Below are 18386 nucleotides of genomic sequence, written 5' to 3' on the forward strand. Positions count from 1 at the left end.
AGGGTCCTGTTTGGAAAAGCAAAGTTTGACTCACGGCTAATGTCTTGAGATGTTGCTTCAGTGTTTGCAAGTCACGTTCTTTCTGCGTGGTGTCATCTGTTTTGTGAAATGCGCCAGTCGCTTCAGCAACAACACCTGATGATGTCACACCTGTACTGCAGCTTCCTCGTTCTCCTTTCAGTATGTAACCATGATCACTCTAGACAAACACTTCAAGTTTGGTTTCATCCAACCACAAGACGTGTCTCTAAAAGCTGAGGTCTCCATCTTATTGTTCATTTGCAAACTGCAAAGCTTTTTATTTGGCTTTCTGGGTGATGACTTCTTCTTCAGCCAGTGTCACCATCCATTTTACTGTGGATAATGATCTTGCCTCAGAAAGATACTTCACAGTTATTTTACTTTTGTTCTGGGATTGGTACATCCTTTTTGAATCAAACCATTTGTGTGACAAAGAGACCGCCTCCTTTCTCATCAGTATGTCTGGACATTAAAACTGGCAGGACCTGCAGACATTTAGGTTGTACTCACCGGATTGTGGAGGTCCACGTCTCTCTTCCTGATATCTGATTTTTATCATTTTTTTTCCCCATCATGTTGCGTATTCCAGGTGTGCCTTAAACTATAAATACGCGCTGACTTGACTTGGATTGTGAGCTGTATCTTCTCGACTTGTATATTAGGCTTAAGCTTCAAAATTTAAAGAAAGTATAAATTAAGCTAAAGTTAAAGCAAAAAATGTCCTCTCATTATTCTGGCATTTACCTTGTGAAAACAACATCAGTAATGTTAACTGATCTAACTCCGTGTGAATGTAAGACATTGATTATAAACAAAGACTTATTGTTTTTGCAAAGGTATTTTTGTGAATATATGTTATGAGCTGTAGGTCTCTTTGTGTGGTCACTCATTTTATTTCTTCTGTCTCTCCCATCCTCCAGCCCTGCCCTGGCTGACACCCTGCTGTGCCTCCATTATCAATTCAGCTTTTAGTTTATTGATCGAGCAGGGAGGGGGTGTTTAACGCACAGCTGCGTCTTCCTTCAGCACCATGTCACTCCTCCGAATCAATCAATAATGCCCAGAAAACAGTGGAGGACTAAATTGGCTCGCTTCATGAATTTTGAGAAACTGTTTTTTTTTGTTTTAGTGATTAACATGTCAGCATGACAACAACGTAACTGTTGCTGAACAACAAAGAAATAAAAATCAAGTTTCTTGCTTGTGCTTGCAAATTTGTAATTGCTATGTTATGATTGTGACTCACTGAAATAAACAAAAACCCAAATAATATCTGCATACATTCATTTTGAAACAGAACTGATTAAGAAATGCAACATAATAAGATTCATTCTATCAAACCTATTATTTAAAAATATTTAACTTATTAAGTCCCACCTGGAATAACTGCATTTACCTTGGAGTGAATGAGGTGGAATAAAACAGAAGCTGATGACATAAACAGATTCAGGATCACGCAGAAGAAAAACAACCTTAACATTTAGAACATTTATAGCTTTTTGCCTTAATTTCTGCCAAAACCTAATGTCCAGGGGGTTGTTTGTAAGTTTCTAGAAGCTGGAAAGTCTTCTGCAATCTGTCCACTCATTTCCAGGCCGAGTGGGTTGGGCTTATGCAACCTGTGTCCAGGAGGAGGAGCAGGAGTCTGCAGCTACTCTCTACTGCGAACACCTCAGATAAGAGTTTAACTCTACATAGTAAATGTAGGGCAAATTCACGGCTGTAAGTGAAAAGGACAGCTTCTTGGGTAACAGGAGACTGAACCAAGAGTATATTTCATCATGGAGGCTTCTGGGTGATAAGGAGAGGAAGGCTGCTCACAGATAATCAAACTGAGGAAGCTACTAGAAAAAAAAAAAAGTCTGTATGAGTGGAAGAGAGAGTTTGCAGGAGGCAGTGAAGCAGGGGACAGGGCCCGGAGTGAATGGGGGTGGAGGGAGTGGTTAGCGGTGCTTTCTGCATGTATATAGAGAAGGCAGAGTCTGATAGAGCAGATCCTGTTAGAGCGTGAGCCTTGGAGAAAGGAGGACTGACCTTTCAGACTCGCTACCTGTGAATGACTTCCTGAGCAACACAGCAACCGAACTCTGCAGGTGTCTGCTGGATTATAAACTCAAGATTTCTGTTTCACTAACAGGTAACAGCTGATTTTGCTTCTGTGCAGCAGGTTTGTTTCCTATGACGGATTCCGGGCAGGTGCAGCTTTACAGTTTTCAGACTTACATTGTTCTCAGCTTACTTCAACATACTTCCACAACATCTGCTGAACTTTGTTCTCTTTTTGTGTAATTTATGACTGCATACTAGCCAAGGTGTTGCTGTTTGAATTTATTTACTTTCTGGGTGTTTGACTGAGTGGCACAGCATTCTAGAAGATTTATTACGGAAAGATGAATGCGAGTTGGAGATTGAGCAATTTTTATGAGCCAGTTTGTGTTTGTCTGGTCCTCTTGTGCCACTCAGAGAGCTGTAATCCATTCACTCACCTGTTTTTATTCAACACTTAAGGGGGATTGTAAGACCATCAATTACCCATGTTGGTGTTTCACAGACAGGACTGAGTGGGAAATAGTTCAGGAAAACCTCTTACAGATATACAGAGAATTATCTGGTGGGTGGTGCAATGATATCTCCAAAGAAAGTGAAACAGTGACATGAGCAGGGAGAGAATATTAAAACGTCCGCTACAACCAAAATACTGCGTTGTATTAATTTTAGTAGAGGTTTAAGATACACGTAATGCTTTACCATGAATTATTCTGCAAAATTAATGTCCGATGTTTTAAAATATTGAATTTAAAGATAAAAATTTCTTTAAAAAAAAAACAAAAAACTTTGACTTTGAGTTTATTTCTACCACTGGAGTTGGTTTTCATTTGAACAATTGCTGCTGAGGTAAAATCGATGTCTGTCATGTCACCTCTGAACTCTAATCCTTCTGTGCAGTGACAAGCTGTGAATCTGAGCTTCTCAGCTTCCGCCGTGTAAAACGTGCACGCTCATGTATATGTGTGAATGTCTGTGGGTGCTGAGGGTCTATCTGCCCCGTGGCTGCAGTGGCTCGGCTACAGCAGCTGTCCTGAGTCCTGGTCGGCCATATGGCAGCTTTTGTTAAATAAGCGGGAGTAAAATTAAGCTCGAGCATTAGTCTACTAAGCTAGTTAAACAAAGTGTTAGAATGTCACCAACAAAATGGTTTTGACTGCTTACATGCATTTTAATCGGGCAGCTTTTAAGTGAGCTTAACAGCGGTACAAATTATTTAAATCCCAACCAACTTTTAAGTCAACAGAAATTTCAATATTACTAACGTTTAGAAAGATTTTACTGAAATTGCTTATTTTATCTACTCAAATAAACTAGTTTCTGATTGTTTTTGCTTGACACAGCAGACAATTTTTGACACCAGCTAAAAATATTCCTCCGTGAATAAATAATTGATTATCTCTTAGTGAGTGAATACAGGCAGTGGGTGAACATTGGGTTCTCAACGTTAATGTGTTAGCGCGTGTTATTTATTTGCTAGGCTATCAGTGCTCGACTCAAACTTTCTCCAGTTTCCTAATACCTGTACTTAAACTATTTTCTACTTAGTAACTAAAAAAAGCACAGAAAAATATGTCTGTGCGTTTACGTTACTCTTTGTCGTCGCAGAACATGGCAAATGAGACTTTTGACTTCCTAAAATGCTTGGATTTGTAACCAATCTAATCTTGATCAACGTGACATTTGCAAGCTTATTTTCTTGATTGAAAACTAAACAATTTAATTAGTTAATACTTAGCAATTTCCAAAATTAATTTTTAACCCTTTGGAGATTAGAAATATTTTGGAATATGTTGCTGCACATTACAGTACCTTATCAGAGTTACCATGAATTACTTTAAAACGTTAACCTGAAGAGGCCTGAGGAGCTCTGTGAACACCTGGGTGGGTGTTTTATTGCACTGCTTTGAATCTGCTTCAACTAAACTCTTGTCTTAAAGAGCGGACCTCCTGCCCATCCCGTGCTTGCCGTTTTTTTTCCGGTTTTTTTGGGTGGGTTTTGGGCACCAAAAAAAAAAAAAAAAAAAACGCATTCAGGCAGAGTACAGCCTTGCTATTATGTGCGTAATGTTCATTGTGAGTGGATTCCTGATTTGACAATCAAAGATGCTATTTATGTAAGCAGCTGGGCAATTCTTCCGGTACGGCTGCACGGACCCACCCTGTCAGAAACCTGAAACCGGCGCTCTCTCCAAGGCGCATCCAAAACAAGGGAATGCATGGATCAAAGTTTGCAGTCAAGCCCAAATAGAGCAACATGTAAACATGTACAAAAACTGGACTTTGTCATTATTACTATAGAAGGAAGTGTTTTTATAATAAGACACAGTCACATACAAACAAACACCAAGCTCTGACATATTACTTCTAATAACCGTGCTACTTGCCAGGCTATTTTAAAGCACTCACTGTCCCAAAAGTCCAGGAATCATTTTGTGGTTGTTTTCATTTCTTTGCTGAAGCATTTTCAAATTTGGCTGCAGTTTGTCTTGGCTGTTTTAAAGGAAAGTCATGAAAAAAAGGTCAGTCTGTAAGAATCCCATTAGATTGTGTTTGGACCATGAGCTCCTGATGTTGCCCAGACTTCTGTGTAGTGTGTGTGTGTGCATGTGTGTGCGTATGTGTGTGTGTGTGTGTGTGTGTGTGTGTGTGTTCTGCCAAGCTTACGGCTCAATGGATGTGTCTGGGTGGGAATCATAGAGCAGCATGGGGTATTGGCAACTGTCCTAAATGAATGATTCATTACTCTCTAACCTCCATACTTTAGAAGTTTAAAATCAAAACTAATTGGTTTTAATGAGACATAAAACCATGCTCGTGTGGAATAAAATCAACGTTATACGTTCATTTCTCAAACCGTTCCACTTCTTCTTCTTCGTTGGTCACAGATTGGTGATGGGTCCTATTGTTTTGACTGCGTTGGTGCTGCTCCTGGCTGCGCAGGAAGGTTCTGCAGACAGAATCCAAAACAGAAGAACCAGAAGGGAGCTGGCCAGTCCTCTGCATGCCGGCGGCATCAGGGACCCGTACGGCTCCTACTGCCACAGGCGAGGAGGCTGCTGCCCCGGCAGAGACGACCTGTGCACCGTGCCCTACCTGGACACCATCTGCTACTGCGATCTGTTCTGCAACCGAACCGTCTCCGACTGCTGCCCGGACTTCTGGAACCGCTGTCTGGGCGTCCCGCCACCTTTCATTGGTACATTAGGGTGATATGTGTTTGTGTGTGCTTCGCTTACTTTTCTAAGAGTCTGTGATCAGAGCTGTTGAGGCTCAGTCACAGCGGCATACGGCACTCTGCTGACACCTGCAAATGAACCACAGCGACACATTGTTTCACCGCCTCTACAAAGTTTCAGCTGCAGCTGCGACAACTATGAGCCAGCTTTGTTTCAGATCAGAGAATGAAACCCTGGAAATGAACACAACTCCTTTAACGTTATTGGTCACCGTAAAATCCTCTGCAAAAAATATTCATTCCAGCTAAACATTTTCACATTTTTCATCTTATGACAACAAACTTGAATGTATTTTACTGAGATTTTATGTGATTGGGTTGGGCTGTTTGATGAATTTATCAAACATCAGATCTTGTTTATGAGAGTGATGTTTTTTCCTCTCTTTTTTGTTACTCATATTAGTTAACTTCCATTGCTCTAAAATAAAGACAGAATGAACTTAAAGTAGCAGTCCCACTAAACCTGAAAAGTATTTCACAAGTAAAGCACGTTTACTTTGTTGGGTCAAAGTAAATGTGTGCAGATATTGCTACCAATATCAGGTAATTATCAGTATACAGAAATATTTCCATGCCAGACTAGGAGTTGATTCAGAGTACAGCAGATATACATCAGTACACTATTTATTGATTTGTTCATTTATTTATCTATTTAATCATTCATATTCAAGTGCGTTATATTCCATTCATCAGGTCTACACAGTTATTTTTGTCAGGACATTTAAATCTGTTGGTCCAATGTTTCCCTAAAAAACTGGCAGCAAACATTATTGCTTCTTTCCTCTAAATGTTGCTGTTCCTGTTGATCAAATCCAAGCGTGTGAAAGTTCACAGCTTCCTGCCATTTTAGAGAGTAATTTTACAAATTAAAAGTCTCACCATCTGGATTATTGTTTTATGATATTTCAGGTATTTCTGTGTGACCAGATGAAAGTATGAAGTTAAAACGATTTTTAAATGAGCTAAAAAATAAAAATAACTTCTCAATTGTTTCACAAAAAAAAAAAAAAATCTAGGTCAGAGTAATGAAATAAAAATAAATTAAATGACGAAATATTCACATGGTATTTTGTCCTAAGTTACACAACCTTAGTGTAGAGCATTTTTCACAATTCACTGTCAGCAGTTTCAGCATTATGAAATGATATAATAACCACAAATAATTTCAAAATAACACCGGTTTGTTGAATATTTATAAAGTAAATTGCGAACATCAAACAACTGGTATAATATAACTAACAGGGAAATATGATTAGCATTCTGCCCTCCTTGGCAGAATTCAGTGCAAACACTTCAGCAAGCAAACATTAACTGATTCTCCTCTCCTCCAACCACAACAACGAACACGTGGCTGCGGTTGGACCGCAGCGGCCTCAGCACCGCGCTCTCAGTGCAGAGGTGGAGAAGGTGCCTTCGAGAGCAAAGGCCTTCAGTGACAGAGATCAGGGCAGGAAACAGTGGGCTTCTTATTAAATAGGAATGAGGAGGAGGGGCGTACGACTGAACCGGAGGAGATCAGGAGAAAGAATGTGGGCTATGTGGAGGGCAGGAGAGACAGGCGACGAGGGGAAGAGGGGCGTAAGCAGGTGTGTGTTCTCTAGTCAGCAGGGTAGAGAGGTCTTTGTGAGGTGTGAAGCCGCATCATACTTTGCCAAACATCCTATTAGGAATAAACGCATTCCTTCCAAAAGTGAGAAGTGGGAGAGATTTAATCTGTAACTTTGCTGCAGCAAGTGAGTTATGACAGACCAAGTCAGACAGCTGTGAGTTTGGAGGATTGGTGTCGAAGGTCCTGGCCATAAATCACAATCAGCTCAGGGGACCTGTAGTAAACTTCGTGCCAAGTCATTTTTTAAATTCCACATGGCGCTGACACCCTGAACAACTGTAAATCAGGGGGCAGATAAACAGTCACAGAGTCTGTCGCTGAGTCAGTGGAGTTTCCTCAGTAGCCGGGTCCGAACTTCAAGAGGAGGAGGGTCAAAGTGATTTAAAAAGAAGCTGAAGCTGATTCATGGTTCCTTAGTCAGAAATGGTTTCCCTTGCTGACGGATTTATGTGACAAGAAGTGTTTTCCTTCCCTCCGCTCTGGTGGAGAAGCAGAGTATAAAATAGGTAAACCACGAGAGCCCGGGAAGCCATGGGAATGGAGGAAAGGAGCTAACTCCACATTCCTACACTGGATTACTGGAGCTCAGAGCTACTTAGACCTCACATAAGCTTTATGTGTGTGTTTGCTGCATATACACCCTGATATGTGTGTGTCCATCTTGCGTCGCTACTGTGCTGGTATTTCTTTCAGATTAGTTAGAGGATCAGTTTTGTTTTGCCACATCAAACCTGTGTATATTAAACCCCGTCTCTGTCTCTTTTCAGATGTCTGTGAAAGAAATGGGAACAAGTTTTATACAGGGCAAACATACAAAGAAAACTGCAATTTATGGTACGTAAGCCCTACTTTTCCACTCTTTTTTTGTATCAGCCACACATATGGCTTCAAAGTTTAATGTTTTTCCTTCACCTATTTGGTGGATTTTTCTCTGTGTTCTCTCTACATGCGTTCAAGATTATAATAATATAAAAGGTAAACAGTTTAAGTTGTGGTCGAAACAACCAAATATCAACTGCTTAACAAATGCTTTTATCTCACATTTGTGTCCTGCAAAAGCTTTCATACCCCTTGAAGTTTTACCACACTTTGTTACAATCACAAATCTTGATTTGTTATGTTATAACTACAAATGACTTCAAAATAGCTTCTTTTTTTTTACCAACGAAAAAGCGAAAGGGGTTTCCATTCATCCTTTCTTGTTAAATAGACCGATCAGTGATGTGTCCACCTGCAACCTTCACTTTTGACATGATGTGCTGAACCTTGATGTCTCCAAATGTGGCGCTTGCAGTGAAATCTAAAGAGTTCAGTTTAGGCCTCATCCCACCACTCTATATCCTCTCAGTGTTCGATCTTCAACTGCTCCAGCGTCTTATTACTTCAGGAGTTCAGCTTCGCTGTTAACATTGCAATTACTAACTAAGTTCTCTCTACTTTTACCTTTCATATCACTTTGTGCAATACTTTAGTAATAAGAAACTTTTATTGGGCATCAATTTTTAGTAAACCAGCTGATTTTGATGAGCAGATGCAGCAGTAGCATTTTCTAAACACTGACAGATTTCACCTCTTTCTCTTTTTTTTTGTTGCTTTTTTTTATACTTCTTTCCAAATCATTTTGATCATGTGTTCAATAATTATCCCTTATACATAACTTAACTTATGGACTAATTTAAATAAAATAACAGTTCAGTAGTCTGTGTCTGTAGCAGCAACACAACTCAAACTAAGACAAAACAAGACCCATAAAATCTCCCCTTATCTCCTATTAGCAATATTGTGTTTACAGACAGCTGTTTCATGTTGCCCTGAGTTACACGGCCAATTTGATTGTAATTGAAGTAGTTTTCCTGTTTAGCTTCTACTTTGGCGTAGATAAAAATGCTATTAACTTCAAAGGACGAAGCCGAACCTGGATCCAGTGAGACAAAGCAGCTTGGTGCTTGTTTTGACTCCTCGTGTAAATTCCAATGTGAATCTTCTTGGTAGTGTTGATTTATTTTTCCTGTTCGCTGATCTTGAAGGACGTGTTTACATCTCCCTCCCTCTATTCAGCGTTTCTGAAAGCACGATTTGGAAAGACTTTAAGTGTTAGCAAGCGCCGAGCGACTACAGAGTCCATGTGGTTATTTTTTTGTGTTTTTCTGCAGTCGAGGAGAGACATGCAGCACATCTGGAGAGTAAAAGCAGGAAGAAATGAAAGTTAAATTTCTTGCCTGTCAAAGCGTGGGCTACATTCATACTGACTGATCATTATGACCAATTCTGGAAATCAGTGGTGTGTTCAGTTTAGGATTTTATTTGATTGTAAGAGAGACCTCTGAAAAATGTTTACTGGGAACATTACTTTATTTTTGGTCATAGCAATTTTTTAAAACAAACCAGTCTGACCCCTCAGCTCAGGGAAAACTGCAGGACTTTTATGTAAACTCTGCAGCAGCAAACAGTGAAACAAAACCAAAAGCAGCAACTTTTTCAAAAGGTTTAACAGGATGACCTTTTAAAGAACAACAGGGTGTAAAAAAAAAAAGAACTCATAAGAACAATTACATGAATAGAAAAAATATTTTTGTAAAACAACTTTTTTTTTTTTTCTTTTTTTTTGCATGGCCTACCTTGGCAGCTTAGACACCCATTGGGTCGACACCCAACATCTTCAGACAAAAAGTATATGTTTTTAGTCCTGCATGTTCAGCACAAGAACACAGAAAACTGTAGAACTATTTAACTGGCAAGAAGAACAACACATTTCTCTCTAATCAGGAGATTAGAGAGAAACCAGCTGATTTCTCTGTCAAGCCATTGTCAAGCCATTTGACAATGGCTTTTAAAACTGGTTTCTCTCTAATCATGAGATTAGAGAGAAATGTAGTTCAATTAGTACTTCAAGAGCAAAACTCTAAAAAATCCTTCCACTGGGAAACCTCCCAGTGCAGTGTACATCTTTGCAGTAACCATGCCCATTTGCCATTCACACAAAAGCTGTCAGGCAGCACACGACTAAAAGGTTCGGCCCGGTTAGTGTGTCAACCAGACGCTGCGGGATCCCCTGAACCAGAACTGCAGGAAAAGAACGATGTACTTTTTCTTCTGATGCAGGAATGGGGAACAAATTCCTCTATCCTTGTGAAGTATCTACAGGTCCTTTATCTTCATAAGTGTGTTTTGCAAATTTGAAATTGTGTTTTTATGATCCGCCTGCAGTGCCGAGTTTTAAGCTTTTGTCACTTTTTTTGCTCACGTGTTCTTGAGTGTGTTTTGAACATCAGAATCCACATGATCAATGCTATAAAAAAAGACTAACAGAGCCAGATGGATTATGACCCCAAAGTAAGTCCAAGCAGGTCAACAGAAAGCTCAGTGCCTTTCTGTTCCTGATGCTAAACCTGTTTCCCCATCTAGCAGAAAATTCTTATGGACGCATAAGCTCCCACACGTGCTCCATGAGGCCATACGCATGGTTTCTTTAAAATGCTACACCACACAACAATGACACAGAGGGGAAACTGACACTCCCTTTTCCTACTCCGCTTATTAATTTGCCAATGTGTGTTCTCTTAGCCCTGCAGGGTGGAGATCACAGTTTCCTCTTAGAGCTGACAGCCAGCTCTCAGCTGGCTCCCTCTAAGTCGTCTCGTTAGCAGCAGCAGTCAAGCCATTTAAAACTTGACTCAGTTTCTCCTTCATGTAGCTGCTGGTTGTAATAGAACCAGGGGAACCCTGATTGTCAAACTAATATAGAACTGACACTTCAAGAAAGCCCTGCAGGGTGATTTACACCTCTCCACATTACAGTCGATGCCTGAATCTACTCCAACTGGAAAGAATGTGTTGCAGAAGAAAAGGAAAAAAACATCCTAATATGCATCTTTTCTTGCCTGTCTGATATCTTTCTGAGATCTTTTCTCTGTGGAAGCACCATGTCTGTGCATAATCTTTATGAAACATCACACTTCCTGGACAGTCTGAAGAATCTCACCTTGATTTGGCTTCCTGTGCGTCCGTCTAGATGTCAGCCAATGGCATTAACTCCAAATCTTAAACGCACAAGGTTTCGAGACACTGTGCAGCATGTCTGAGTATGAATGTGCATTTTCTGTTTTTTAATAGGTAGTGTGGATGTTAAATATGGCTTCCCGTTCTTTTCACTGCACTCTCATTTTATTTCAAAATCTCCCTTAATGTTCATTACTCCGTCATCAAACACATCCCCGCTGTGCCCAGTCATTACTGTGCAGATGTGCTGCCTTTCCTGGTTCTGAGATCCATGATGCCTGTATTCTTGTATGAAAACGAAAAGGCTAAAAGGTCATCACCACTTTCTTCCAGTTGAAATATTTTCATGTTCCCACTGAGAAACTAGCCAGTGCTTTGCTGGTGTCAAATCTCCTATTTTAAACATAATGTGAAGTCGTGAACTCGAGCATTGCCTTTGCACATACTGGATGTGTCTTAGGCACTTTGGCAGGAAATGCTGCAATCAGACGAGTTACTCATTCTGCTGGTTTCTGTGTGAGTTAAAGGGTAATTGAGCCTGTCCATCACTGTGCATGCTCAGTAATTGCCCCAGGTAGGTACTTTCTTTGTAAATGGTGAACCATCCCATACAGTCATCAACATCGTTTCCTGATGACTTCATTTCTTGAGCAACTCCTAAAGTAAAAACATTTTGTATAATGCTACATTTATATTTCTGAGCTCTAATAAATTATCTCTGGTATGTATTCAAAATAAACCAAATTTGATATGAGCGTATGAAAAAAGTTATTTTTATTTATGCAAAAACATTTTTAAATGAAGCAAAGAATGTAATTGGAATATATAATATATAATTTTCCAAGTTAGTATGCAGAAGAGCTAAATTTCACATCATCTGGCATAACTCTGAGCACTAGACAGCAATTGAGTGTTTACAATGAGAACATTTTTATGTCTTGAATATGCATCGACATGAATAAGCAGTGAAGTGAGTTGAAATTGGAGCTAATTTGGAACCTCTATAAACAAAGTCTTTACGGAGTTTGCATGCATCCCGACTGATTCTGCATCCTGATTAAAACCGTTCCCGTCAGACATTAAAATCCATTCAGAACCCAAAGATCATAATTGCTTCTCACAGATTGGGCTTTTGGTTTGAACAATAACCAGGAAATTTGCTCATTTAATTCCACCGAATGATTTTAGGAAATCAAGTGGGATCAAAGAGGTCTTTCTGCAAGATGATGAGACAGTTCTTAGCCGTTCATTGTTGCGTTGCCGTTAAGTTCAGCTGTGTTGAACTTTTAAAGCTCTTTGGTCAACAGCAACATAAAAACATGTGTAAAACAGCTTATCGTTAAAATTAAGAGATTTTCAGGAAGTTTTAGTCATTTACCCTGATGCGTAAAAGAAGAAAAGACAAACTAAATCCATGTATTTTTCACTGACTCATCCGCGTGAGTCAGCTGTCTGATTCAGTTTTTGTCACGCACAATTTTCATGGACAGTGCTGGAGCATTTTTTGTGTCCTGACGTTAAAATGGTGAAGAAAACGACATATTTTTGAATTCGGGTTGCGTAAAAAATTGTTTTAGTTTTAATAAAATAATACAAAATATGTTGGTAATTCAGAGCTGCACTCCCTCAATTGTCAGACAACACAAACACATGCAGACACACTCCTCCAGAGTGAGTCATTAGGAAGGAAATTACTTCAAAGCATCACAGCAATAAAAGTCTGTGTGTGTCATTATTCATATCCTGCTGTCTTATCTCACTGTCTTGTAAAACCTGACTGGTTTTCTTCATCTGAACGTTTCCCTAAATCTTTCCGTATTTTTCAAGTTTCTTCCTCTTTAGTCTAATCTCCTTCTAGGAATCCCTCTGGGAATCTGCACACTCATCTCTGACTGGGTGTTTTTATTGGAGTTGATTTTATTCATTGTTGATTTTATAAATGCGACTAGCGATTTTGTGCAGCTGCTGTTAGCGTTCGATGACCCCAGCCCCCCATGCTTTCTGTCTTGGTGTCTTGCAGCACATGCGGATCCTCGGGACGCTGGGAGTGTGAGCAGAACGCTTGCCTTATTGAGCCTGACGTCATCAATGCCGTCAACCGAGGAAACTACGGGTATAAAACAAACACGCAATCATGAAGTTAATGCATTTAATTTCCGTTTTAGTGTGGAGGCTTTTTGAAGATAGAGAGTGATCCACTTGTTGCGAGAATTTTTTTTCTTATTCTTTCTGTTTTCAGATGGAAAGCTGCAAACTACAGCCAGTTATATGGCTTGACTTTGGATGAAGGCATCCGATTCAGACTGGGCACAAAGAAACCTTCCAGCACTATTATGAACATGAACGAGATTCAGGTAGATCCAATCCTCATGCCTGCGAAGAAGGCTAAGCTGCCTCGACTTTGTCACATTTTGTAATATTACAAACACAGATGTCAATATATTTTGTCAGGATTGTATGAGGCTGTTGCCTGGTTCAAATTCTTGCATGTTATCCCAGTGCATGCATGGGCTCAATCGGGTCCTCTGGCTTCCCACAGTCCAAAGAACATTTGGTGTACCCCTTTTCTTGCCTATTGACCACTGGAGATAAGCATCAGCCCCGTTTTGGCCCCACAGAGATGAGCAGTATAGGCAATGAATGGATGCAGTGGAACAAGACAAAAATGAGCACATATTTTCTTTTCTGAAAAGAAAAGGAAAAATTTTTTTATGAGAAACATGAACATTGTTTGCACACTTAAAGGTTAAGATTTTTGCAATTACAATACTTCAAGCTCTGTCAGGATGGAAGAAAAGTATTCTTGAACATTAATTTTCATGTTCTGCACTCCTTCTTGGCCATTCAGACTCATAGATATAACTTGATATATATCTATATATATATAACTTTGTAGCTCTGATTGTCTGACTTGGGTTGTTTTCCTGCTGGAAGTTGAACTTTGACAATATCAACTTCTTCTGCTGTTTGTACTTCTGCGTCTCCTAACAGGTTTATTTTCTGTCCTGCATGTTGTTCTATTCATTTCCCCATCAGCACACATCCCATAGTATGATACTGCCAACAACCACGTAACAAATTTTGTTTTAATCTAATAATTCAAGACCTTCACAGAACACATTAATATTTCCATCTACACTGAAATAGATGAAAAAATAAAAATAGAAACAGAACTTGATACTAAAAAGCATCTAAAACATGTTGGGTACATTTAAAGAGGACAACACTTTCCGTGATTGCCGGAGGCTGCATGCTCAAGCAGCAGGTGGGAATGCGCCACTCGGTTGTGTCTTTTACTTCTTTACAGGCTCCCACATGCTTCCTCGCCAGTGAGCCCCGATCAAAACATTTTTCACTTAATGAGGGGGTTTTGTTGGTATGCGATAGAGGCCCTCCTCTCATTGGCTGCATCTTTGTTTACATTCTGCCCAGACAGATTACATAAGACGGAAACAAAACATTGAGCAACAACTAAGATGAGGGAGGCAGGATAAAGAGCAAGCCCCCGTTTACTTCACGCTTTCCATCCCCACCCAAACAGACTCCTTCTTCTGCCATCGGCATGTCCTTACCTGTGTCCCTACCAGCATCACAGCCCGTTCGCACCTCCCCCGAAATTGTACGGTCTGGGATGCTGTGATTACATGACTTACTGTAGCTGAGAACCCCAAACAAAAACATACCTGCCAACATATTCTTGCACAATTTGTCTCTTTTGTCAGGACGGCTGCATTTTGGACTTTGACCCTGTAAATCTCAAAACAGCAGCACATTCCTTAGTTATATATCAAGCAGCTGTCTCTTTGCTCTGAATAACGCCGTCATTAATCAGTGGAATGTGGCACAGGTAGCCAAAGTCCTCATGAGACAGAGGGAAGTTCGTTAGACAGAAGCGTCTGCTCCGTTATCACACCTCGCCGGCGGACTGGGCGAGTGTCCAGCCTCGAGTCTGCTGTCTGAGAGTTATCTGCGAATGAATGCATGCCTGAAAAGTGCATTCGGATTTACACTGATGTAACCGTACGGTTCAACGGGGATCAAAGGTTCTTGTGTGACCCAGGTCTAAATGGTCCTAATTGCCTGTGCAGAAGCCTCTTCCACTGTGGAGTTGCTTAGCAAACTTATGTAATCTTGTTGGGACCCAAACTTGTCAGGCAAAAGTATTTTAATTGCTCCTTTTACATGGAGAGGACAATTGTTAAATATTTAACTGTTCTGACCTCACTGGACTTCTTTGCACATTCTTCTTCATATCCAGGAGTTACATAAGCCTGAATGTTAATCGGATGTATTCATTTTCAGGGTATATATTAACATTTTACATAACTGTTGATGCCAGTGCAGCCTTTGAACCTTTAAATTGCAAAACCAACCAACCAACCAACCAAACAAACAAACAAACCCCGTGAGTTAAATACTGTTTCATTCTGCTCTTACAGATGAACATGGACCCTCTGAACGATCGTCTACCGCTCTACTTCAACTCACTGGAGAAGTGGCCCGGGAAAATTCACGAACCGCTGGATCAGGGCAACTGTGCCGCCTCATGGGCTTTTTCAACTGCAGGTGGGTTTTGAGGAGAACTCCCTCTGAACGGAAGACGAATATATTCAATGTTATTGTGAGCAAAGAAGCACAAGCGTGAACAGGCACGATGTTTAGTCTTTGCGTCCTTTCACCAGCTGTGGCATCCGACCGAATCTCCATTCAGTCCATGGGTCACATGACTCCTCAGCTGTCGCCCCAAAATCTTATCTCCTGTGACACACGCAACCAAGGAGGCTGCGCAGGAGGCCGGGTAGACGGGGCCTGGTGGTACCTCCGGCGTCGCGGGTGAGAACCTCGCGTGCCGCGCAGAAAACAAACGCACTCTTACGTGTACAAAAGGCTGAAATTATCTTCTTTTTTTGATTTTATTAAAGAGTTGTGACAGATGACTGTTACCCATACCAACCTCCGCAACAAACCCCAGCAGAAGTGGGGCGTTGCATGATGCAGAGTCGCTCAGTGGGGCGGGGCAAGAGGCAAGCCACACAGCGTTGCCCCAACACACAGAACTACCACAACGACATCTACCAGTCCACACCGCCCTACAGGCTCTCATCCAACGTAAGAATTGCACAACCACCAAAAAAAACTCTCATAAACAGATCAACAGCAACTCACAGGAAGCATGTGTGCATGCATAAACACCGACAAACATGCCTTCTCACGCGCACAGCGCCTCACGTAAAATGAGATGAAAATCATTAGATTCTCCACATTTAATTTTCCATGTAAACTATGCACGGATTTGACAAACTTCATCATGCAGTAGACACAACCCACTTGATTTATTGTTTAGTTTTGATTTACTAGTGAGTGTCTTGCAGTATTATGCTGAGTAACAGATCTACAGTGTTCCCTATGTTTATTGGTAGCCCTGATCATACACACACACACACACACATAAAAAAAAATATATATATATATATATATATATATATATATATATATATATATATATATATATATATATATATATATATATATATATATATATATATATAGAGAGAGAGAGAGAGAGAGAGAGAAGTTTTCTTTGCATTATCTGTAAACAAATGGGGGTTTGCATCTTTAACTTGTTGTAAGTACCCCCTTACTAATATGGATATAATATTCATTTAATATTCACAGTTATAGGAACAAGCTACTACTACTATTATTCCAGATATATTGCTATTTTGTCTTTATAATGCAGATGATAAACATGCAGAATGCTGTATTTAATTTATCTGCACGAGCTTTATGACATTTTTTTATACCAATTGTTACAATTTAGCATGCCTTAATTTGAAATATTTGGACAAACAAATCACTGATAGTATTACGCCGGCTTACCGACTCCACTTTAGAAATGTATGTATAAAATTTACCGGAAATTAAATTGATGTGTTTTCTTTTTTTATGTTCTGAGTGCCATTTCCTTTACAGCCTCTAGGAGTTTAGCAAATCAAAATATCAATGAGTGGACATAAGAGCATGTCATTAAAGCAGTGGAGTTACTCGAAATAATTACAGTAAAACGGTAGCGTGCCTTCTTGATTCTGACTATAAAAGATGCAATGTTTCATCTCCACTGACCTGCAGCCAGGTTTGGGTTTTATCTGCCAGCATCAGTCTGCTGAATGACAGATAATGATTTTCCAAATCATTACAGTCCCTTGTTTCTGCCCTCTGACTGCCTCTAGAGTCAATATGGAAAGCATTAAGAGCAGCAGGCCCTGATAACTCAATTTTTTATCTGAGTTTTTATTCCAGGGGGATTTGATTTCATCCTCTCTGTTTCTCAGACCCAGATCGGCCTGTCTCGTTCTCCCTCGGCTGTAAATTGTTTTGTTTTATCTCGTCTTTTAGGAAAAGGAGATTATGAAGGAGATCATGGATAATGGTCCTGTGCAAGGTAAGACATTTAGCCTAACATAAACCTGAATTCTTTCACTCATTATGGTCATAAATATATTTTGGCATCCTAAATCTTTATCTAGACAATCTTACCCTGTGATGCCATGTTTGACCCTCTGACCCTTGTGACTTTTGTCCAGGCTTTCAACTCTGACCCCAGTAACCGAGTCAAATAATTGACTTTTATACCAAAGTGGTTGACCTGATTTTCCTGTCTCTGTCTGATGCTCCTCTGGGCCTGTCAAGTACTTTAAAATAGAAAAGTCACATGTATGTGCGTGTGCAAAGTATGTGTGCGTGCGTGCCTGCGTGCGTGTGTGTGTGTGTGTGTGTGTATCTTTTCTAAACCTCTGCTAGCTTTGAGCACATTGTTATTGTTCAGAAGAACAGGCAGGAAGACTTGTTGGCCTCATATCAAGTTTCCCTTTTGACATTAAAGTTGCTCCTTGTCACAAAGCTAACAGGGCATGTGTGCATGAGCTTTGGTGTCACATTTATCAACTTTGTTTATGAGTCATTGCAGGAGTAAGGCACTCACTACAACTCACCGTGCCTTGTGCACAAATCAAACCTCTTGAACTCTTACGTATTCTGTTACGTTACACATTCTATTTAATCAAACAGTGGAAACTTGCTAGGTGGGAGAAACAGTAGAACATGACTTTTAACTGCAAGTCTGCATGTCTCCATCATCTTTGCACATGAAAACACTATTGTGGGCCTCTCGACTTCTTCTCATATTGATGCTTTCCTTGCCCAAAACCTTTCAGTTTAGTTGGATGTCTTCCAGGCTTTGCAGTTCTAGCATAATGTTTTTACTTTCAGGCGGTGGATTAAAGAGAGCTGTGAGATGCTGAAAACCTACGATATTATTTTATAACCTAACTCAGCTTTAAGTTTGAAAGCTGAGTGAATAAGAGGGGTGAATATAAATTCACAGCATGCTTTTCAGATTTTTTTTTTTTATTGAAAAAAAAAAAAATGTTTCCTTTCACTTCATAACGATGCCCTAGTTTGCATTGGACTTTT

The 18386-nt window shown here is 40.0% G+C and overlaps 1 protein-coding gene across 2 annotated transcripts in view; it reads left to right on the plus strand.

Annotated features, from left to right (window-relative positions):
* tinagl1 (tubulointerstitial nephritis antigen-like 1) overlaps positions 1–18386 on the plus strand; it is a 37591-nt gene that overhangs the window by 13050 nt on the left and 6155 nt on the right. The window contains exons 1-9 of one of the 2 annotated variants that reach the window (XM_015044100.1): positions 1733–2158; positions 4956–5266; positions 7682–7748; positions 12934–13026; positions 13153–13267; positions 15353–15479; positions 15596–15746; positions 15836–16022; positions 17310–17355. In XM_015044100.1, coding sequence (XP_014899586.1) covers positions 4963–5266; positions 7682–7748; positions 12934–13026; positions 13153–13267; positions 15353–15479; positions 15596–15746; positions 15836–16022; positions 17310–17355 — 1090 coding nt within the window. In that variant the 5' untranslated portion in view covers positions 1733–2158; positions 4956–4962. Of the gene's footprint in view, positions 1–1732; positions 2159–4955; positions 5267–7681; positions 7749–12933; positions 13027–13152; positions 13268–15352; positions 15480–15595; positions 15747–15835; positions 16023–17309; positions 17356–18386 lie in introns of those variants that run through there. The other variant, XM_015044101.1, reaches the window with a different exon arrangement.

The sequence above is a fragment of the Poecilia latipinna genome, unplaced genomic scaffold, assembly GCF_001443285.1.
Source record: "Poecilia latipinna isolate Pla-1442-1.1 unplaced genomic scaffold, P_latipinna-1.0 Scaffold662, whole genome shotgun sequence".
Classification (NCBI taxonomy): domain Eukaryota; kingdom Metazoa; phylum Chordata; class Actinopteri; order Cyprinodontiformes; family Poeciliidae; genus Poecilia; species Poecilia latipinna.